At 46.8% G+C, this 23896-nt stretch overlaps 1 protein-coding gene across 5 annotated transcripts in view; it reads right to left on the reverse strand.

The window, feature by feature from the left end:
- The window catches only part of SLC5A9 (solute carrier family 5 member 9), a 44308-nt gene that overhangs the window by 12789 nt on the left and 7623 nt on the right, over window positions 1-23896 (reverse strand). For 4 of the 5 annotated variants that reach the window (XM_030573781.1, XM_030573778.1, XM_030573780.1 and 1 more), the window contains exons 4-14: window positions 23533-23604; window positions 17503-17607; window positions 15054-15218; window positions 11885-11990; window positions 11013-11093; window positions 9967-10172; window positions 8787-8922; window positions 6919-7026; window positions 6158-6308; window positions 4745-4913; window positions 2921-3136 (exon numbers count right to left, since the gene is read on the reverse strand). In XM_030573781.1, the coding sequence (XP_030429641.1) occupies window positions 2921-3136; window positions 4745-4913; window positions 6158-6308; window positions 6919-7026; window positions 8787-8922; window positions 9967-10172; window positions 11013-11093; window positions 11885-11990; window positions 15054-15218; window positions 17503-17607; window positions 23533-23604 (1515 nt within the window). The remainder of the gene's footprint in view (window positions 1-2920; window positions 3137-4744; window positions 4914-6157; window positions 6309-6918; window positions 7027-8786; window positions 8923-9966; window positions 10173-11012; window positions 11094-11884; window positions 11991-15053; window positions 15219-17502; window positions 17608-23532; window positions 23605-23896) is intronic. The other variant, XM_030573782.1, reaches the window with a different exon arrangement.

The raw sequence follows: 23896 nt of genomic DNA on the forward strand, positions 1-23896 counted from the left end.
TCAAACCCGTGCCAGGCTGGAGGCATAAAAATCAATGTTTTAAAAAATATTTTAAAAAATCCAACTTTCTAAATTGTTTTTTTATTTAAATTAAATGCATATTTATTTATTTATTTATTTATTTTAAAAAACAACCTAGTTAAAATGGAATTTGAAATAATGACAACCTTTGTTAAAGCCTAGATTTATTGTGAATCTATTCAAACTTTTAAATTAAATGCAAAAAATAACAATATTGAGTAGTATATATTTGGTGCCAACTTTTAAAGAACGTCAAACCACCGAGCTGGTGGCCGTCACTGGCTGGGAACCTGGAACAAGAGTATGAAGTGCTAAACCAGCTTTTCACAGCAGTGGGCTTTTCTACAAGTACAGAGAGGCTATTTTCTTTGTTTTAGTTTATTCAGCTAACTCAGTTCAGTGACTGATTTAATCAAAGTTAAGAACCCAATGGGAGTTGAAAACCTGTGTGCCTCTTTCAACTAGTGAATAAAAATGAGGTGTGAGAGGACCAGATCGGCTAGTTCTAAAATCTTAAAGGGTACGGTGACAAGAAATAATCAGTTCAATTCACTAATTACAGATAATGCAGCCTTTGTTGAATAAAGCAGTTAGTTTTAAATGAAAAAATATGTTTTGATAAAACATTTTTCTTACATATCCAGCACATTTAAAGTAAGTAGCTTTATTTAATAATAAATATAATAATGAATCTAATAATAAACATAATACAAATTTTAAAATGTCGGTTTGGAGCATTTTAACTGAATTTGAATTTCCGTCCAAATAGAGTTTGATACAAATCACAAGTAAAAAGTTCATCGTCATCTAGTAAATAAAAAATTCATTTCCTAACATAATGTCACAATTAAGACTGAATAAATGCACGTTAAGCTATATAATTATGGTTAAGTTTCTGTCAGGGATCTTTTTAGTGAAAGTCAGAGACAGGTCATGGGAAATAAACAAAAATTAATGGCAGCCCATGACCTGCCTGTGATCTGTCCCTGACTTTCACTAAAAAGATCCCTGACAGAAGGGAGAGGTGGGTTCAGTATCGACTGCTACTGGGGCTCCCGGGTCCCCCACCCATGTGGTGCCTGGGGACTCTGGGGTTCCCCTGGACCTGGGCTGCTGCTGAGTCCCCTCGCCTGGGCAGCTGGCAGCTGCAGAGTCCCCCAGCCGCTGTCCCTGGCCAGCTTATTTAGTCTACAGAAGAGAAGAGTGAAGGGGGATTTGATAGCAGCCTTCAACTACCTGAAGGGGGTTCCAAAGAGGGTGGAGCTCGGCTATTCTCATTGGTGGCAGATGACAGAACAAGGAGTAATGGTCTCAAGTTGCAGTGGCGAAGGTTTAGGTTGGATATTAGGAAACACTATTTCGCTAGGAGGGTGGTGAAGCACTGGAATGGGTTACCTAGTGACGTGGTGGAATCTCCTTCCTTAGAGGTTTTTAAGGCCTGGCTTGACAAAGCCCTGGCTGGGATGATTTAGTTGGGGTTGGTCCTGCTTTGAGCAGGGGGTTGGACTAGATACCTCCTGAGGTCTCTTCCAACCCTAATCTTCTATGATTTTATGATTTATGGGCTATGGCTGGGCAGCTGTGCGTCCTCCCACCAGTTTGGGGGCTGGGAACTGCGTGGGCGGGGCTGGGTGGGAGTTCCAACCCCATGGCAGAAAATGTCATGGCGGGCAATGTCACATGACATAATCACAGCTTGTTTAAGTTTGGTGCATCTTCCTGGTTAGCAAAAAGAACCAAATTTCATGTAAAAGAAATGTTTAGTTGCAAATCGACATGTTTTAATGGTTATCAACCAATGAGACTCAACAGGAAAATAACTAAACCGTATAAATGCAAGACTCAAATAAAAGTGATGATTTAAATCAAAGTTTCTTGCCCGCTGATTTAAATCATGAGTAATGTTGGTGATTTCAGTCACTTGGATTTAAACCTATCCCCTCCACTGAAGTCAACAGAGATCCACCAGGGCTACATGTGGCCCAGAGAATCTGTATACACATCTACCCCGATATAATGCTGTCCTCGGGAGCCAAAAAATCTTACCACGTTATAGGTGAAACCGCGTTATATCGAATTTGCTTTGATCCGCCAGAGCGCACAGCCCCGCCCCCCCGGAGCACTGCTTTACTGCGTTCCATTCGAATTTGTGTTATATCGGGTCACATTATATTGGGGTAGAGGTGTATCCCATACCCCATTCAGAAGTTCTTTTAAAAAAACACTCATGGAACATGGTTGCACCTGATGGTTTTTTCCTTTTCCTGCCCCCAGTTTTTATGCAACCGCTCAGTAAACCAAACCTCCTTAGATCCTAAACTACTTGACAGTAGCTCTTTAAGCTGCCACTCAATAAAACCTTAACCTTTATGCACAGTTCTGTTTTAATACAGTAAGTAAAAGAAAGTTGCTTTCTTCTGTACCATGACACTATGTTGTTAAATGTAATTGAGATCACATTGGGATGGAATGTTATTTCTCTAAATGCCAGTGTTGCAAAGATATTAATCTTGTTTGCTTGCAAGATTGATGGGGGCTTTGCTGAAATAGGACAGAAGCTTCAATTAGAGCCATTTAATTCCTTCTCAACAACACACTGTAATATGATTTTCCCCCACACACTTCTTTTCCTTCTCTCCCAGATATGATGTGCTGTGGTGTGTGTGCAGAGCTGTACACACAGCATGGGAACTCACACTCCATTTCAATAGTTCACTGAGTCTCAAGCAGAGTTAACACTCTGAGCCCTGGAAAACAGAAGGGCTTGGGAAAGGTGCTTCCTTGTAGATGTGCATTATAGGCCCTGAGATCTCAGCAATAGGGCCGTACAGATCAGGGAGTCCTCTTGGACCCTATGATGGAGAGGTGCTTCAAAGGTTTGAACTGTAGAGCTGCTTACCTTTTCCTCTGGGATTGGTGGAGTGCAGAGACTAATTAGGGTAATGACGATGCCCGTGAGCACGCAGAGAATGAGGGCAAAGTACAGGTAGTGCACATCCTTTAGCACAGCTGGTCTTGGGTCCTCCTCACCACAGGATGGTGCACCATAGGAAAACTCCATGATCATTCGAATGCCACCTACTACCAGCCCGAACATGAGGCCCCAGAAAGCACCCTGCAAAGAAAACATGAGAAGAGACGCATAAGGAAGTGAGGGATCATAGAAAACATCTGGGAGGGTGGGGGGGTTAGAGTCTCTTTCTGGGAATGGTCCCTTCTCTCCAGGATGGAGTCAACAGAGCAGGACAGCAAGGGACGGGAATTCATTCATGCTAGATACCTTTAATGGGCCTCAGAACTTGTAATCTATTCATTCCCACCCTTCTAACTGCAAGACAGACACATCAGACCCGACTGAGCTAAGGTCCTTCCATTGATTTCAGTGAGGCTCTCGGTGGGCAAAAGGTCCCACTGAGGTTCATCTCATTGCAGGATTGGGACTTATTGGTCCATCTAGTCCAACGGCACGTCTCAGACAGTGGCCACCCCACATGCTTCAGAGAAAGGGGTAAAAGCCCTCTGAAGACTCTGTAGTCCTTCCCAGGGGGGGAGACATTTGTTTCTGGCCACACCATAAAGGGAGAGAGACAGAACCATAAGAAAGGTTAGAAAGACCATTTGAGCTTCATATGGGGCTTTTACTGGAAAAGGGAGTGGGGGTTCATTTTTCACTGCCACTTTGTTTTCAAGGGGTCTAGCAAAAAGGTCTGATTTTCCAGAAATAATTGGGATACTGAGCTAGGTTCTGAAGTAGGGTCGGAAATCCCTTATGGGGTTTCTCCTGCCTCAAAGGCTGAGCCTGTGTCAGGAGCAGAACCAGCATCCAGTGGAAGGTTCAAAACAATGGGATTAAACAGCCCCAGTGATGCTCCCCCTTCTCGCTGGCAGAGGAAAGAAGAGGGCACAGAGAGATGCAGGGGAATGATAGAAGTCTGGGTCTCCACCTCTGCATATTGGACTGGAGGAAAGCCAAATGTGGTAGGTGTTTTATACATGAATTTTGAGCTAATGAAAGGTGTTGGATGGACAGACTTCAGTGGAGCCAAAACAAGTTACACCAGCTGAGGATCCGTCTCCTAGAGACTAAGGCCAGATCCTCAAAGTTATGGAAGTTAGGAACCTGGGTACCTGGGCCTGAGGCCCTCTCTGTACGTAGAGCAGTTACAGCACAGACAGTGGGAGTGCACATTTGCCTCTCACCGACCTAGAGGGACCACTTCTAGGAGTATGAAACCAGTTGAGTTTCCATGACCCCTCTGCGGAGGCTGCCAGTTTGCCCCAGTTGTGATGGTTTAGGCAAAGCTGACACCCATTCAATAGAAACAGGGGTAAGGCCCACTAACTCATGCCGCTAAGCCACTTTGTGATGGTCACAGCTTTGCTGCGGTGGGTTTGAACAGGTAACCTGGAGATGAAAGGTTCTATAGACCAGTCCCAGTCCCCCAACCATCCTGTCCTGTGAAATTTCCTGTTTAAAATCATTTTATTGTTAGTCTCAAACAACTGGAACCAGTTCTAACGCCTCTGATTTCTAATTTTTCCAGATAGTGGTATGCAATAATCCACTCAAATGCTTACTAAGAACACACACACACACACACACACACACACACACACACACACACACACACACACACACACACACACACACACACACACACACACACACACACACACACACACACCCTGAGGTGGCCGGCCCAGTCACTGATTCCTTACTTACAGGCTCATTGATCCTCTTGCAGAAGATTGCCAGGATGAAAAGGGCAGTAATTGGTGGGGCCAGATAACTGGTTATAGACTGAATGTAGTCAAAGAGCTGGCCGCTATTGGACATCTGAATGATGGGAATCCAGAGAATACTGATGACAATGAGGATGAGAACAAACACTCTGGAAGACCGGAGATTGGAACAAAGAGTATTAGCTCTGCATGTTTCGGAATCCACCTGGAAACACAATCCCCAATCAAGAGACACATCCTTGTGTTTTCAATGAATTCTAGGGCAAACCACTGTGCACCTTGAATGAATTCCTCATCTGAAGTGAAATCTAGAACAGGCTTTTCCTTGCAACCGGGCAGGAAGTAAATTTCATTCTCCTAAGCTAACAACCCTTCGCTGAGATCTGGTCAAAGTGCTCAAATTAAGCTGTGTGGGGCCTTGTAAGGACCTGAATGGGAGAGATCCAAGGAGAATCCAGAGCGCTGCAAGAAGGGGTGCAGGTGGCTCTGTGCGTGGCAATCTCAGGGCTAGCTGAATCATGACTGCCCCAGTAGCCCGACATGTTTTTAGTGGAAACTGCCGGAGGCACTGTCTCATGGATGAGACACAGACCCTGACAACTTGTGATCATTAAAATCCCATAGCCACTTTTCAGAAGAGTAGAGGTCTTTAGTGCCGTCACCAAATTCCAACTAAGTCACTACTTCCTACTTAATAAAATTCCCACAGAAGTTTCAGCGGCATTCAATATCCTCCTCCATTTCTGCCTTGAGCCGACGTACCGTATTGCTGTGTACTATTAAACAGCTGATGCTTTCACCCCTCTCTATCCTTCACCTAACTCACAGGGATGTTTTGAAGCTTACTTAATATGTGTGACTTCAGATAAAAGGCTCTACGGAAGTGCAGATTATTATTAACAGTGTTAGTGGGAAGGGAAGTGTTTTACAGCCTTGGTGTAATGCAGTATTGGAGTCTGTCAATAGAGGGTGCTGTGATTTCACTATAGACTCTGCTGAGGACAGGAGTCTATGACAAAGTTAGAGACCACAGAAGAAATAATCTCTCCAAGTCAGTGGCAAATTGAGCCTGTCTATGTAACTGAATCTACTCCAGTTACAGTTGGAAAACATAACTCATCTCAGGTTTTACTTTTTTCATTAACATGCATGTTAATTTCACCTGTTTTTTCCCCTCCCTCTAAAAGATACACTCTAGTTCAAACAAGAATTGATTCAGGGCAGTTCTCTGAGATCAGATGAAATGCTCACAGTGGTTCCTCCTGGCCTTGGAATCTATGAATGCTAGAGTCCAGAAGGACATTTTGGAGCGTTTAAGACCTGCCATCAAAATAACAACAACAAATGGTCTCAGCCCAAAACGCTCAGGGAAGCCATAAGGAAGTGAGAGGACCTGCCAACAATCATGAGCTCCTGCTCTGTGGCTTTCTTGCGGAGCCGCTGCCAGATATCTATGGCAAAGAGCGTACTGCTGCTGTTGAAGATCGAGGTGAGGGAACTCATCAGGGCTGCCATCATCACAGCTATCATCAAACCCCGAAGTCCTGGGAAACCAGCAGGAAAATTTGGTTCAGATTATTGGTCTTTTAGCTCTTGCATCGGGTGCTGCATATGAACATAAACAGAGTCCAGAGAGCTCTTTGGATCTGCAGCTCTAGTCTGGGTCCATCTCGACTTTTTAGAGCCAATCAACATTTAAGGTCAAATCCTTACCTCCCCGTCCCCCCAAAAAATGTCCTTTTTTCAAAATAAACATTCTCCAGGAACATTTTTTTTCTTTAGAATTTTACTGTTTCAATTAAAAACATGAAAACTAAAAACTTTGGCTGAAAAAACTGGAAAATTTCCATAACATTTTTGGAAAAACATGTTGGGTTTTTTTCGTTTCTTTTGATATTTTGCGATAGCAAATACTTTATTGTTTTCCATTCAGTGCGGCTACTTCTATTTATCCATTTCTTTGTCAAACACACACGCTTGCCTGCTACATAACGGAAGGAAAACTTTGCTATCTTTTAATTTGTTTACCAATCCAACTGATAGTTGAAGGACATTAGTTCCTCACATGGATAGCTCCAAAGGCCACTCCATTCTGAGGACACAGCTGTTCAGTGCTAGTACAAGCCCACACCCCTAAGAATACAGCTATCTCACCTACAGGCATGAGTCCCATTACAAGCTTAGGATAGGCAATGTTAGAACAACCCACTTTAGCTCCGCAGACGGTTTCACAGACTTTCGGGTCCACACATCCCACTTCATCTGTAGCAGAGAGGAAAGATTAGAAACCGAACCAGCCAGCTTAAACCTCCTTTGTGGCGTATCTACTCCAGCTATTGGAAACTGTCTTAAAGGAACTGATTCTTGATCTCTTATATATTTAATATAAGGCAGTAAAAGTGCAAGACCACAGTTTTCCAAGCTATTGCAATGGGAGCCAAAGAAAATTTCAGGTCTGCAAATAAAGGTGGAGCCTTGTGATGACACACTGCAAACTTGGTTCAGAGCAGATGGAACACTTCACCATTAGATGGGTCAGTGGCAGCTGGGGCTGAACCTGGGACCTCAGGTTCTAAACACATGAGTCTTGACTGCCTATGCTAAACAAGCCAGTGCTGTTAGCTAAGGCTGCAGCAGGCTCACCCATCTCCCTATGTGGCCCAGCCATCACTAGAGGGGGACAGAGGAAACAAGCTCTGCAGCCCTGCTTGTCTCCCCCTGCAATCCGATCCGAAGCAACGGTGAGAATCTGAGGACTCAGCTGGGTCTAACCCAGCTTGCTCTGGGTGGCGGAGAGGAGAAGAGATCTTGCTTCTTTCCACAAGCAGAATCTCAGCCTGGCAGTTGCCTGCTGTGCAGAACCAGGGCCGGCTTTAGGCCCATTAGCCCAATTCACCTGAATCAGGCCCTGTGCCTAAGAGGGCCCCACACTAGAGCCCCGTGCCTTAGGCACCTTTTAAATTTTTTTTGTTTACTTACTCGGCCGCAGTCCGGCTTTATGATTTGAATACCCGGCGGCAGTCTGGGGCTTTGGTGGCATTTCACTGGTAGGGGCCCCGCTCCAGGGGTCTTCGGTGGCATTTTGGTGGCGGCCGGTCCTTCGATGCCATGGAAGACCCAGAGCGGACCCCCCCGCTGCCAAAGTCCTGGACCACCACCAGGTATTCAAATTGGGCCCTGCCCTTCATAAAGCCAGCTCTGTGCAGAACCCGTGACAAAGTTGCGGGAAGAGGGGTGTCTCAGGTGAAATATTTTTACTATTACATCAGCGTCATAATGGAACAAACCAGATTCCATGTCTGACTTAAAAGACCCGTCCCTCGCGTCTGTATGGGCCTATCTACACTGCACCGTAAACTCAGGTCTGTGGGATCTGGGCTTGTGGACTCGGTGTTTCCAAGCTCATGCTAGAGCATACACACTGCATTGTAAACCTGGGCTTTCCATTGCTGGATGTGCTGACATGTCCATAATGCACTATGCAGACCTTCTGGCTTGGGTTTGTGGCTTGACCTGCTGCCACACTGCAAAATGACAGGGCTGGGACCCCAGTCATGGCAGGATTTGGGCTCTGATCCACCCACCTAGCAAGTTTATAGGACCCGGGTCCTGAGTACTTGCTGACCTGAGTCAGACAGATTTGTGTGTGGATGGAAGGGAAGGTTGGGCTCAAACCTGAGTCAGAGCCTGGGCTTAGGGTGCAGTCTAAACATACCCTACGTCTCCATGTTTCTCTCTAGCCTACTCCCTTTTGTCTATTAGATACATGAAGTGTCTACAAGATGATATTCTGACACCTATCCCTTGCAACTGTCCCAATGGTTTCTGCCACAGGTGTCCTAAAGCAGCACCTCAAACCTGGAAGTGGAGTCAGGGGCTGGGAAGCTCCATCTGAATTGCCAGTAGCTCTGTATGGAGATAAACCCTGCAGCGAGAGTGGTGAGCTCTGGCAGGTCTGCACTGACACAAGGAAATTGTATTCACAATCCACGACAGTCCAACTGTAAGGAACAACAGCTTACCTGGGTAAAGAGCTCTGCTGATCATACCAGGCATGACAATGAAAAACATAGAGAGCATTTTCAAATAACCCCCCAGCACCGATCCACCCTTGGCATGGGAGAGGTTCTTGGCAGAGAGAGACCTTTGGACTATAACCTGCAGTCAGTATTAAAAGGGAAAGAGTTAAAAGAAAAACCTGCAGAGAGAAAACAGACTCATCATCTAATGCAGGATACTTTCATCTCAACGGATCCCAAAGCACTTTGCAAGCCCATGATAAAATTCTCCTCTCTGATCTGCACTGCAGATCTCTGTTGCATGGTTCACTCTTGCTGACACCAGCGAGGGTCTGACTGCAGCAAGGAAATTTTCTCTTGCCCTTTACAGGCATCACTTCACCCACTACTGCAATGCAGCCACCTCTAGGGTGAAACGCAGCCGCTGCTCAACAATGCACTCAGCACCACAGACAAGAGCTCAGAGCAGGGAATGAAAAACAACAAGGCATTTTGTTAAAAATCCCCCACTGGACTGCGATGTGCAGACCTGAATTTCCCACCTTTGAACACTGAGAGCCAGGCTGTCGAAAGAAGAGGCCCATTTCTCTGTGCTCTGAGCCCACCCTAGCTTTTTGTATTTGCTCAGTACATTTCACACTAGGCTCCTAGTTGGTGACCAGATGAAGGGCTGCACACTGGCGGTGATCTGCCGCTGTGCAATACTTGGGGCTTCCACCGCACCTTGTGTGCAGGAATGTGTGCAAAAAAAAGTGGGTTATAGATGAGATTTAAGCGACTTGCACAGAGTCATGTGCCATATCATTGGCCGAGCCGGGAACAGAACACAGACCTCCTGGCTTTCAGAATGAGGCTTCAGAACTGCCTACCTTCATAAAGAGACCCCACTTGCTCACCAGCCAGCTATGCACATAGGGGAAAACATCACACCCTGCTGCTCCCTACTATCAAAACAAGCCCCTCACCCCCAATACTCAGAAGCATTGAATGCAACAGGAGCTGTGGAAAGAATGAGCAGGTCTGGTCTAGTCCAGTGAGCAGAGGCAGTGGCCCCCCAAAGACAGACAGATGGACACACACATTCATCATTTCACTGACTCTGCGAACAGTGCAGCAGCCTGGAAAGGAAGATCCTGAGATAAAAGGCGGAAGGAGAGAGAGAGAAAGAGAAAAGAGACTTTACCTGATCAGTGCACCAACACCAAGTAGCCAGCACAGAGAGGCCAAAGATAAGGCCAGGCCAAGGAATGTCCCCAGTGACAGGGTTCCTGAGCATGTGGAAGGCATCAGCGCGTGGGAGGTGACAGGTGGTGTTTGGGACTATGACACTGGGTATCATGGTGTTGTATTTCTCTTTAAGTCCTTCAAACCAGCCGACTTTTTCAAACCCTGAGAAGGAAGCAGCCAGTGGTTTAGGTTTGATGCCCTGCTACAAGGTCGTTCATCCATCTGGTTCTCTCTCCTTCTTGCTTTTGTCCCCCCTCCTCTCTTCCTTGCTGTCCTCTCACCTAGATTTTGGTGGCCCAGTTGGTGTGTGTGCTGGGGGTAGCAGATCTGCACCCAGAAACACTGGGATGCTAATGGAATCTATGTAATTCTGCACCCAGCAATGCATTCTGGGTGAGACAGCACCAGCACCACAGAATTCCCTTAGCAGTGGCATCATTACCAGAGTTCTGGTTCATGACCATTACTGGGTTCTAGTGGCAAGAAAGTGCCACTAGAACCCAGAGTCACTAATAAAAACCTTCTGGAAGAGCCTCGGTAGGAAAACATGAAACCACAGGAGACAGCATTTGGGTTACTGTTTGGCAGGCAGGCTTAGAGCAAAGTGCTAAGAGTCCGTTTTTGTTCCCAATGATTCCCTTGTAAATCCAGAGTATCTCCACTGGAGGAAAGCAGTAGAGGTGGCTGAAACTCAGAGGAGTTATGGGCACAAGAGCAGAGTTTGACTCTTAGGAGCTGATCCAGCAAGCTGCTCCATCAACTCCCAAAGGGAGCAAAAGGCATTCTGCACCTTGCACAACTAAAATAAGCACTTTGGAATAAACAAGGAAGAGGGGAACTAGCTTGGCTTATGGGGACAGGTGCCAAATATAGCTGTGAATCCTGTTATTAATATTAAATTATGGGCCTCTGTTGAAAGAGGGAAAAAATGCTCCAACTGCTCAACATCTCGAACCTTGTTTGACTCAGATTGTAGGTAACACAGTCCCTTGTTCCTCTTACCTATAAAGGCAAGAACCGAAGCCCCAAGTACCATGATCACAGTCTGCAGCACATCTGTATACATCACAGCGGTTAAACCACCTGTAGGAGGAACGGCAAACCACAGAGTAAGAGTGAGCCAAATGGGTGAGGTAATATCCATCCAACTTCTGTTGGTGGAAGGGACAAGGTTTCGAGCTTCTCAGAGCCCTTCCTCAGGTCTGGAGAAGGTAACCAGAGTCCAAGCTAAATACAAGGTGGGACAGATTGTTAAGCATAAAGGTTTCACACGTGCCATAGAAAACTGCTTAAAATGAAGTGGGCACTTCAGGGTTACCAGGCAGTAGGGTGAGTTACAAATTGTTGTAAAAAGCCATACAACTAGTCTCTCTGTTAAGTCCATGTTTAGTCAAAAGTGGAACCCTACAAAAGACTATATACCAAAAACCCACAGATCCCCATGTTTACCTCCACAGATCCAGCAACCACCCCAGACAAGCCAATCAATCTGTTGTCTACAGCCAGGCACTCAGCTATCACAGCATTTGCTCTAAAGAGAAAATCCAGGATATATACCAAAACCTGCTTAAACCACCTTCTCTAAACAAGGGCACTCTACCAGAGAAGTAGATTGCATTATAGAACGGGCCACTCAAAATGTCCTACAGCATGTGTGAAACCCTTATGCTTAACTATCTGTCCCACCTTGTATTTTGCTCTGATGCTCCATTACTAGGGAGCCCGATTCGAAGCTCAAAGTCAATGGAATTCTTTCCATTAACTTCAATGAGCTTTGGCCTGGCCCTAGAATGCAGACAAGTAAAATGCATTGGGGGAAGCGAGTCTTTGCCAGACTCCAAATTAGTGTGCTACTTTTAAGGCAGTATCATTACCAGCTATAGTGTAGACAGCTGTCACGGCTAGCAAGATCACAGTGGACAGGTAAAGGTTCCAGCCCAGGGAGACTTGGATGAAGAGCGCTCCAGAGAAAATATCTGTCTGGAATAAGAGCAAGGAGAATTTGAGTCTCTAGTGGGTTGCATTTATTAGCATGTCTCTGACATAATCTTCAGCCCACTGGAAGGCTCAAAACCCATTGGATGGGCAACCAGAAGGGAGGATGCTATGAAAGCGAGGGAGGGGGAGACAGAGGGGAAAAGGACAGACACAACAGGATCAAAAAGGTGCACTGGGCTGTGAAGAGCATGGGGCCTGATTTGGTGTTGCACTGTGGCTCACCACATGTGCCAGGCCCCAGACACGCATAAACCCTCCCTATCAGGTTAATATCCCTAGCGTGGGGTGGGGGTGGGGTTTCCAGGGTGAGATCAGGTAGGCCTGTCCCTCAGCAACTCTATATCCCTGCAGTAGCTCGCAAAAGCCATTACAGCACAGCTTAGAGCAGCCTGCCAGGGATGTAAGTGATTGACACCTCATTCAGACAGGGTCAGAACTCCCAGTGCTCTCAGCGGGAAAAGGCTCCTGACATTGGAAAGAGGAATGAGATGAATGCACAGACAAGAGCACGAGTGACTGGGAAACAAGGGAGGGTCCCAAGCACTGTGGGTGTTGTGAATGGTTAGTCTGAGCTCACTTTTCTAGTAGGTGGGGTCATTGGCATCTGTTAAAACAGAACATCTTGGTGTCACCCTGGGCTTCAGATACTACATGGCCTAATGGTCAGAGTGATGGACTATCAGCTGGAAAGACCATGAGTGAGTGGCCAATGTCTTGTGCTTCCACCTGGCTATCTAAAAATGGACCCTGGCCAGCTCCTCACTGGCGCAGATCAGGGTTGCTCTAACAACTTCAATAACATTAGGCTATTTATGCAGGTTGGAGATCTGACCTAGAGCTGCAGAAGTTCTCTGGGTTTTACTTCGTTGAGGGGGATAGTAAACGAGGCCACACTGAAAAAATAGCAGCATTAAAATTGAGATGGATGCATTGTAAATACAGAAGGTGGCACATAACAAGTGAGGAGGTTTCGTTCTGTATTAATCAACCCAAAAGAAATCTGTAAACCTGGGATGTGGAAAGATGCAGACACCATCCACGGGAAAGCGAGACAGAATGGAGTGGTAAAGAGAGTGCTTCTCTCTGCCCCCAAATCATCTCCCTAAAATCCAGCTTCCATTAGACCTCGTGATCTTTACAGCCCGGGGGGTTGGGCAGGGAGAGTGAAGAGCCTCCTGTACATAAAGGAGTATGAGCTTTGTCTTCCCAGCAGGAAATATAAAGAGAACTGCATCCACACACTTTGACCCCATCACTCACTCAGTTCTCCGCTCTTCCTGGCAAGCAGGAGGATTATGAAACTGAGCAGCAAAGTTATTAACCTACTTTCCAGCAGGAACTGCCGCGTGAAAAATCCCCCTCATAACCAAACCTCCTGCTGTCAAGCCAGCCATTAAATACGCACTCTGAAAACAAAGGTGTTACCTTAGAGAAAACACCTCCAAGGCCAATAAGCTAAACCAGAGACACCTGTCAGACACGTATGAATTAGCCTGAGAAGAGAGGTCGCTGAGAATAAGCAGTAAATACTAAGCACAGACCACTGAACTGAAATGCACTGAAAAATACTGCTTCCCCAAGAGACACCTTGTAGCTGTGCTGAGTCTTGAGTAGCTGTAGGCTCCCTCCCTCCCAATATCTGGTACCCTCCTGTGCCAGCAACTCCTTTCAGAAGCTGACCAGAGGTCATCATGCCTGAAGGGCATTTGGGCCCAGATTCTCAAAGGTATTTAGGCTCCAAACTTCCACTGGCGGAAGGATCTGTGAGGATCCAGGTCTTAGTCACTACAGATGTGGGCTGGAAGTAAATTTCGGCCACATCTACACTACCCACGGGATCAGCGTGTAGTAATTGATCTGTCGGGGATCAATTTATCGCATCTTATCTAGATGCGATAAATCGATCCCCGAATTGATGCCCGTACTCCACCTCGGCAGGAGGAGTAAGCGGAGTCGATGGGGGAGCCGCGGCAGTCGACTTGCTGCCGTGAGGACGGCCAGGTAAGTCGAACTAAGATACTTCGACTTCAGCTACGTGAAGTTGCGTATCTTAGATCGATCTCCCCTCACCTCCTCAGTGTAGACCAGTCCCTAGAGATATTGGCTTAGAGACAAAAGGCTGTAGTTCCCATTATCAAGTTGCAGTGGGGGAGGCTTAGGTTGGATATTAGGAAAAAACTATTTCACTAGGAGGGTGGTGAAGCACTGGAATGAGTTATCTAGGGAGGTGGTGGAATCTCCTTCCTTAGAGGTTTTTAAGGCCCAGCTTGACAAAGCCCTGGCTGGGATGATTTAGCTGGGAATTGGTCCTGCTCTGAGTAGGAGGTTGGACTAGATGCCCTCCTGAGGTCCCTTCCAACCCTGATATTCTATGATTCTATGATCAGTCCTTTGAACTAGTTAGTCCCCTGGTTAATGAATATCTCCTGTGCCTAAGACTTTGCACTATAATTCTCCCTCTGGGCGCACAGGTAACTCCCATTAATACACTGAGCAGATAATATGCTCCTTTCTTTGCAGCATTCAAATCATCAGAAGCTGACATTTCTTCATGTGCCATATAATGTTACTGGCTTGCAACTAACAATGCTTTAAGAACGCTATGCTTTGCCTTAAGGTAGAATACATTTCCCATTCATCTTACAGATTGAAACAATAGAAGCAATTTGTGAAGATGGAGGGACTAGAGATAACACTAGTTGTTTCCTTAAAATACAATTCTTAAAATTAGAAATTTCAGTAAAGAAAATAATCATAGAAATGCTATTATGCTAAGATTATTTTTGCAAAGAATTTAATCAACACGAGATGCAATGGATCAGATCATCAGATGGTGTACATGGAAGTCAATGGAGCTAAGCCAGTTTACACCAGCTGAAGAACTTGTCTGATATATGGAGAGGAGTAGGGGGAGGCAAGAGGGCATTTAGGGTGCATAATGTGTTCCTTAATTATTTGTCATGTTACTGTAATGTTCACAGAGTGATTACTCTGTGTCTGTCTACATTGTGTAGACACAATGTTGCTTTCCAATGGGATACATACTGATATCTTGGTGAAAATATAGAGAATGAGGGACAGTACGGACATGTAGATTTGAATCCTCTGTCCTCCAAATCTCTTCTTCAGGTACTCAGGCATTGTGACAACTCCTGCAGCAATGTAAACAGGCACAAAAATCCAGCCGAGGGCCAGCAGTGCCCAGGTAGCCTGGCAATTGGGAGGAAGGAAAAGAAAAGGCCACAATTAAAAACATGCGATAGACTCTGCACAATGGAAATTCTCTGTACATGCCATGGACAGTGTCAGATAGCATGGGAATATGGGATCACTAAAGCAGAGTATTGCTCTGCCATACCGACAGGAAAATCCTGGGACTTGGGGGTTATGGTTGGAAGACCAGGTGGTAGATGGGTGAATGAGAACAGGATGAACACTGTTGTCAGTACAGTGACAAGCCTGTGGAGATCTCTCGTCTCTCTTTTTTATAGGATGTCAGATCCTGTTCCACTTCCTTGCCTCCTTGGCAAGATTCCACTTCATTGCACTAGATCTATAAAAGGAGATGTAGTATTTGGTGACCTTTGGTACCAGCGGCATTGCCATTCGTGCCAAGGATCAAAGCCCAGGAAGTTAGGAGCCTAAATACCTTTGAGGATCAGGGTCTAACTGACCTTCAGGCTCTTGGCTCTGGAGAAGCCTTCGAGTATCTCATGATTTTTGCAGGACAGTATGACTAGGTTAGCAGCTGAGGATGCTGAATGAACAGAATCTCTCTGTGCAGCAGAAATAGAAGCAACAGGAAGACTCTGATGGACTTTTGGACAACTTCCTGTGTGATTGAACTGGATTTGCACCTGCACATGGTAAAACAAGTGGCAATGCAGATCCAGCATGAAATGGATCGTTTGTTTTGCATGAAGTGTCTTTTAGGAGTTTTAAGTTCTCTCTCCCATCACACTCTGCTGCTCCAAAATCCAGCCCAGGCCAAAATGGAGATGTTAAAACTGGTGGAGTCACGTTTGCTCTCCGTGATCATCAAAATATCTCAATATGTCTAATGGCTCACGGGCTACACATAGGCTCCCTGTTCTGCTGAAAGGGCTTGTTGGTGCAAATTGGAATTGGCAACGGGACCTAAATCTCAACTCCCGTAGGCACCTTGAAAATTCCAGCTGCAGTGAAAATATATGCAAGAAATTTGATCTTGGATGGATTCCTACTTGCCCCTTGGGGATAAATTGGCACCATTACCCGGCTCCACTCAAGGGAGGTCTTAGAATGGAACAGCAGAGATTTTGAGTTATCAAATGGATATGTATTGCAGGAAAACTAGCACCAGACTCACTTACACCCAGTGCAGCTAGTAATTCCTCTTGAGTTGTACGTGCTACACCTAGTGTTCATGCTCTTAGAAGGGTCAGTGGCTAACCTCCAACTGATTTCAATAGGCCCCAATTCACACCAAGTTGTTGAACACAGAAACACACATTTTGGAACCTGAGATGTTATTACAGTGTTGCTAGCTCTTGTGGCTTTACGGTGAGTCTTGTGTGTAGGGTAGCCCACAGTCCTTTATTACAGGGGTTCGCAACCTTTTTCTTTCTGAGCCCCCTCACAACATGCTATTAAAAGTCCACAGCTCACCTGTGCCACAACTGTTTTTCTGCATATACAAGCCAGGGCCAGTGTTCTGGGTTAGCAAGCAGGGCAATTGCCTGAGGCCCCACACCACAGGGGGCCCCATGAAACTAAGATGCTCAGGCTTTGAGAAGCCCCGGACTTCAGTGGGGGCCCAGCCCTGTATCTTGGGGCTTTTGCTTTCTGCCCTGGGCCCCAGTGAGTCTAATCCCGGCCCTGCTTGGCAGCCCCCTAAAACCTGCTCATGCCTCCCCAGGGGGCCCTGGACACCTGGTTGAGAACTACTACCTTATTACAAGGGATGTCCCTTATTTTTTCATCTCTGTACAAGATCAGGAGTTGCTGAGCACTGCAAAAAGCAGGAATAAATACCCCTGGCAAATGTAGGCAAGTACTGTTTATTATTAATTAAAATAAAACTAACTAATATCAAGAGGAAGGGTGGAAATGAGGTGCTAAGAACACTTATTCTGAAATACAATGTTGGCAACCCTACTTTTCCAAGATGTGTTGTTTTCCCTAAAGCCCCAGGTCCTGGAATCCTGTTCCTATGTGAAAATCTCAACTTTTATTTTCTAAAAACACAGTTTCTAATCTTTGTGGCTGCAGAGCACAGTCTAAAAATGTGACCTGGGAACTCCCTGAAGGTCCAGTAAGCAACAGGTAAAGAAAAAGAACCATCACATGTACATATTTTAAATCTTATGATTTTCAAGACAATCTTGTGATTTTTAGGGGGCCTGATTCAGGAGTTGTGAGCACTAGGGGGTGGACAATACTGTTAATAACAGAGTCATGGAACCCACACCCCGTCCCTTGTAAACCGTAATCCCAGAGCAGCCTGGATTCTTACATTCCACTCAAAGCCCCCGACGGCGAGGCCCCCAGCTGCTCCTGTGCCTGCTAGGCCGATGAACAAGCCGCTGCCCACATTGCTTGACATCAAGGAGGCTCCAATCTGAAACCCACGGCACAGAAAGAGAATGTAGAGAGCCATTGCAAGTAGTTTCTAAGCAACATAAAGCACTTCCCTATGGCCTGTCCTGCTGTCATGTCCGAAGCTGTTGTCTGGTGGATTTTTTTTTAAAGGATACCGTGTTTTGACTTATTAAAGTAATCTAACCTATGTGAGTCTGCCCCCTGGTGCCGGCCCTCATCTGGTCAGTTTTCATTCAGTTCTTGACTTCAGTGGGCGATTTCCCTTTGACAGACACCGCTGCGGAGTTGTCTTCATGAATTCTGAGGAGCTCAGATACGCCAGTGAGAGATACCATAGCAGTTACATAGGAAAATAGATGGATGCGCTCCAAGCACAGATTCAGGATGGGGCCTGTTTGAAACAAGCACTTGTTTCCTTTTAAATTTATGTATTGTAAATATGTAAATTATTTCAGATCCTCTTTATGGCTTATTCCAATCTACGGGTATTCCATGAAGTGCAAAGACAGCTTCAGCCTTAAACGCCAACGGGCTGGAGGGATGACATTATGTGTCACCTCTCCACAGGTCCCCTCCATCTCCACCCTGTCCCTGCATGGCCCCCAAACCCACGCAGAGGCCATTGCAGGGTCCAGGATGGGGGAAAGGAGGAGATGGCACCAAGAAGGTGGTTGAAGGAATGGCAGGGAGCCTCAACCAGAGTGTGCCCTCCATCTATGGGGCAGCTGAGGATCATCTGGGCCTAGTTTTTCCTTAGGAAAACTCCAACTGACTTCTGAGCAAGTAGGAATGGAGGTGAAATCCTGTCTACACCGAAGTGAACGGCAAAACTCTCACTGATTTCAATGGGGACAATTGTTCCCTGAGTAGTTATCATGCCAGTATTCCCTCTGGGGTGGCCAGGAAGTAAAGACAAGCAAAAAGGAAAAAAGGACTTTTGCATTTATAACCTGAGAGAATCCAGTGTCTTTCTATAGGCAAATATTTACACTCCAAGCCTGGACCTTGAGCTGTTCAAGAAACACTTGCATGGAAAGAATATTGCATGTATCTTAAAGAACGTGTCAGCCTGGGAAAGCTGCAGCCCATGCAGAAATGTGAGTTCAAACACATACAGATGGAAAACTGCTGCAGTCTGGAAAATGCTAACACGTTGGGTTAATTTTAACACTGCCCCTAGCATGGTCCAGTGATCCCTTAACTAGATGAAAGCAAGGTACACTGCTCTTCCCACAAGATAAAGCACCTCTGGCTCTATGTATCACTCTCTGTTTGGACAAAGATTTGCCACACCTCTACACAGGCCAAATTCATCCCAGGTGGCCACTAACATCAATGGATATACACCAGGGATAAATCTAGCTGTGCGTTACCAATGCTTTGGCTTCCCTCCTACGGAAAGCTCGCTTTCCAACCACACCTTGTCCTTGTCTGAAGAGCAGATTCCTAATGTGCCACTGCTGAGCTCTGAGCAAAGAGTAATGGAGTTTGACCTGTTTGTCACCTTCTGAGAAAGTGAAAATATTAATATTGCATGAAGCTGGAAGCTGTGGTCAGAATTAACACTGCTACCCAGCTCTACTTCTCCATACAGTAAACTACTGATTAAAAGGCTGACTGCGTAATGTGAAATCATATCTTGAGTAAATATATTGATTCCCAAGAAATGTAAATACCTTCTCTAAGACACACATCTGACTGCATCGGACACAGATGTAAGAAACGCAGAAGGTGTAGACCAGTGAGACAGTGGCCTTATTATTTATTCTGGTAGTGCCTGTGTCCAACGCCCAGGAGGACACAGATGTGCCAAGAAAAGTAACCTTGAAGCAATGGAAATAGTTGTCTGTAGTTCCACAGCCCATCACGAGACCATGGGGAGGGTGCTCATTTGGCCCCTGTCACCACTCTATTTACGGGTTGTGACAAAGTTCCTCTTCTACCTTGGTGGGTCCTGCGCTTATTGGTCAAGAAGCAATGGGCTTAAACTGCAGCAAGGGAGATTTAGGTTGGACATTAGGAAAAAGTTCCTAACTGTCAGGGTAGTTAAACACTGGAATAGATTGCCTAGGGAAGTTGAGGAATCTCCATCTCTGGAGATATTTAAGAGTAGGTTAGATAAATGTCTATCAGGGATGGTCTAGACAGTATTTGGTCCTGCCATGAGGGCAGGGGACTGGACTCGATGACCTCTCGAGGTCCCTTCCAGTCCTAGAGTCTATGAGTCTATGAGATTCGTTTACCTCAGTGATCTTCCCCACAGTCTGGATCAACTCCTCCTGTGTCTGATCAGGAGTTGGGAGGTTTAGGGGGGGAACCCAGGCCCGCCCTCTACTCCGGGTTCCAGCCCAGGGCCCTGTGGATTGCAGCTGTCTATAGTGCCTCCTGTAACAGCTGCATGACAGCTACACCTCCCTGGGCTACTTCCTCATGGCCTCCTCCAAACACCTTCTTTATCCTCACCACAGGACCTTCCTCCTGGTGTCTGATAACGCTTGTACTCCGTAGTCCTCCAGCAGCACAGCCTCTCACTCTCAGCTCCTTGCACCTCTTGCTCCCAGCTCCTCACATGCACTTCCTCTCCTCTGGCTCCCCCTCACCTGACTGGAGTGAGCTCCTTTTTAAACCCAGGTGCCCTGATTAGCCTGCCTTGATTGGCTGCAGGTGATCTAATCAGTCTGTCTGCCTTAATTGGTTCTAGCAGGTTCCTGATTACTCTAGTGCAGCCCCTGCTCTGGTCACTCAGGGAACAGAAAACTACTCATCCAGCAACCAGTATATTTGCCCTGTACCAGACTCCTGTATGCCACTGGCCTGGGTCTGTCACAGGATCTATGGCTTATCCCAGGGGTGGGCAAACTTTTTGGGCCCAAGGGCTATATCTGGGTATGGAAGTTGTATGGCAGGCCATGAATGTTCACGAAATTGGGGTTAGGGTGCAGGAGGGGGTGAGGGCTCTGGCTGGAGGTGCAGGCTCTGAGGTGGGGCTGGGGATGAGGGATCGGGGGTGTAGGAGGGTGCTCCAGGCTGGGACCAAGGGATTCAGAGGGCAGGAGGTAAATCAGGGCTGGGGTAGGAGGTGAGGGCTCTGGCTGGGGGTGTGGGCTCTGGGGTTAGGCCAGAAATGATGAGTTCAGGGTGCAGGAGAGGGCTCTGGCTGGGGGTGCAGGCTCTGGGGTGGGGCTCGGGATGAGGGGTTTGGGGTGCAGGAAGGTGCTCCAGGCTAGGACTGACGAATTCAGGGCACAGGAGGGGGATCAGGGCTGGGGCAGGGGTTGGGGGCATGGCAGGGGTTGGGGTGCAGGCTCTGGGCAGCACTTATCTCAATCAGTTCCAAGAAGCAGCAGCGTGTCCCCCCTCCAGCTCTTATGCGGAGGCGCACTCAAGCAGTTCTGCATGCTGTCCTGTCCTGTCCACAGGTGCCACCCCTGCAGCTCCCATTGGCCCAGTTCCTGGCCAATGGGAGCTGCGGGGACAGCGCTTGGGGCGGGGGCAATGTGTGGAGCCCCCTGGCTGCCTCTAAACCTAGAAGCCGGAGGGGGGACATGCCGCTGCTTCCAGGACCTGCGGCTTGCGTATGCGGAGCAGCCCCTGACCCTGCTCCTGGCTGAAGTGAAGCAAACCCCAGATCCTGCTCCCCAGCGGGAACTCGAGGGCCAGATTAAATTGGCTGGAGGGGCAGATGTGGCCGGCGGGCTGTAGTTTGCTCATCTCTGGTTTATCCTCAGACCCCACTCCAACTCCCATTAAAGTCAATGGAGAAAAACTTCAGTGGGAGAGAGCTCATGCCCTGTGTTACACACTAATGTAAAATCATGAGTAACTTCATCAAACTCAATGGAGATACGTCAGGGGGCAGGGGACGAGAATCAGTGATAGAGGAAAGGCAGGTTCTGTACGCCTGACTGTCTTCACGGAGCATGGTTTTTACACAGAGAGGACTCCAGACTTCAGAGGAGTTGGTTACTCCTGATTTATATTGGTGAAAGGGAACAAAAGCTATAGGCCAAAATCTTCAAATCTCGCTGCCTACCATCAGGCTCCTAAGAGCATATTTAGACATCTAAATAAATGAGACGTGACCTGCAGGGTACCTGAAGCTCTCACCTCAGTCACAGAGTCATAGAATATCACAGAGTTGGAAGGGACCTCAATCAATGGGAACTTCAGGGCCTCTAAGTCTCTGAAAAAGGTCGGCCAGGTTGATTTAAATGCCTTAATCTGGATTCAGGAGCCCTCTTCGGTTGTTTGCCATTTTTCTTCCACCTTCAGGCTGTTGGCTATGGGATGGAAATACTGTACACATATATGGGGCTCTGTCAGATCAGGAGGGGAGATTAGTTCCAAAGTTGGGGGGGTCATTAGCTGGCAATGCTGTTTGGCCAACCCTTTTGGTTAAACTGGAGGAGCTATTGGCGCCTCAGCTGCTGTGGTATCACATGAGAGGCCTGCCTTAGAGACCCTCTCTCATGACCAAACCTGTTAGGGTGTTATAGCTCGAAGCTGAAATTATGAAGTTGCCAGAATGTTTCCACCCAAACTGGAATTTAGCTGGGACGCTGGGATTAACCTCCCAACTCCTGCAAAGAGTGCCAGGCTACTTCAGTTATCACAAGTGATCCGACGATGGCACCTTCAGCAGCAGAGCAGACCTCCTCCCATATTGCATCATATGTTTCCTCAGGCGTCAGTGCTAAAACAGTCATAACTAGACTCAAGTGGGGCTCCGCGCCTCTGAGAATCAAGCCCAAAGTATCTCAGGTTGGGCCCAGAAAACAGAAGCAGGCAAACTCAGAGGCTGCTTTTGACCTAAGCAACTTGCCAGATAGTGAATCAGTAGGAGAGCCAAGACTGGAACGTAGCATCCAATCATGTGTTCTAACCACTCGGCCATATTACCTCCTGGAGTAGCTCAGCCACCAGACGCAAGGAAAAATAAGAAGAGTAGGGATCCTGGGAAAAGCCAGTTTCCTTTCAACATCTTTTAAACCTTCCACGCTGTAGTTACAGAAACACTCCCTATGCTTTTCCCTAAATGTCACCTGGGAGAAATTGGAGCACAAAGCACATTAAAGCAATAACAGCTGTTATATATATGTGCGCCTCTCCAACAGAAGAGGTTGAAAACTTAGCCTAGAGGATTTATGGGCACTGTGTAGACAGAGAAAGAAGTTTTTGGTTGAAAACTGTATTCTGTTACCAGCGACTCACTGGAGAGAGAGATGGCTGTATATTTTGCAATTGGATGAAAAGGCTATTTATTCCTGTGACCCCTTTATTCTTTTAAAACATCTTTAGGTGTGACTTTCACTCCCACGAAAGCGTGCCCTTTAAGAGCTTTATTCTTTTCTCATGAATCATTTTGAAGATTTATATTTTTGGGTTTGGAGCCGAGTTTTAGTCCTCACACAGTCAATAGCGTAGACTTTCCCCCACCCAGAGAGGGTAGAGGCAAAGGGCTCTGCCATACGATCGTTTTCTTTGTCGTCTCTACCTGATTTTTACGGCATTGTGCAGACTTGAGTCATTTAATGCTCCCATGGCTGTTCTGAAGCGGTATGTGAAATGAGTTGGGAACAGGGGGAGGATCTAAATCCAGCTCTGAATGGGCAGGTGAGGCTGCACCATAGAAGCCACAGCACCAGGTAACCCATTGCCTCTGACCTGAGCAAAAAAAGCTAAGAACTGAAAAGACCAGGGAGACTGAACAGTCCGTCTCCTCCAGGTAGGGGTCTCTGTAGCTCAGGGCTTAGGCTCCTGGGCAGAGCTGTGGGGGGAGGGTACTCTGTGGTTGGGGGTCCCTGTAGCTCAGGACTCAGGCTCCTGGCTAGAGTTGTGTGGAGTGGGTACCGCCTTGCTGTGCCTGTCCCCAGACCTTTCAATTAGGTACCTGGATTTGCTTGAAACCCAATTTTTAAGTAATAAGTGGAAGCATCAGACTCACTGGCAACCATGTCATGGACCGTCCAGCCAGGAAATACCCTCCAACTGTCCCTCGGCTTGCCCGTATGGATGACTGAAAAACAGAAAAACACATTAATTGCTTTCCCCCCACAGAGTTCCCGCCCATCACACTGGCCCCGCTCTTCAGTTGTCTTGCCAGCAACATGCTGGGAGTCATCCCAGTTCTGCCCTCCCAGCTGCTGCTAGACTTGGCTAACTCCCTGTATCCAGGTCATCCAATGCTTTCTGGAGGATTCAATAAACCATTTTGCAGACGCTCAAGGTGCAGCGACAATAGTTAAAACAGGGAAATAATGCACCGTGCTCCAGCAAGTCCAGCGGGGTGAAACCTCGGGCTGTAGCCC

The sequence above is a fragment of the Gopherus evgoodei genome, chromosome 8 (assembly GCF_007399415.2).
Source record: "Gopherus evgoodei ecotype Sinaloan lineage chromosome 8, rGopEvg1_v1.p, whole genome shotgun sequence".
Lineage (NCBI taxonomy): Eukaryota > Metazoa > Chordata > Testudines > Testudinidae > Gopherus > Gopherus evgoodei.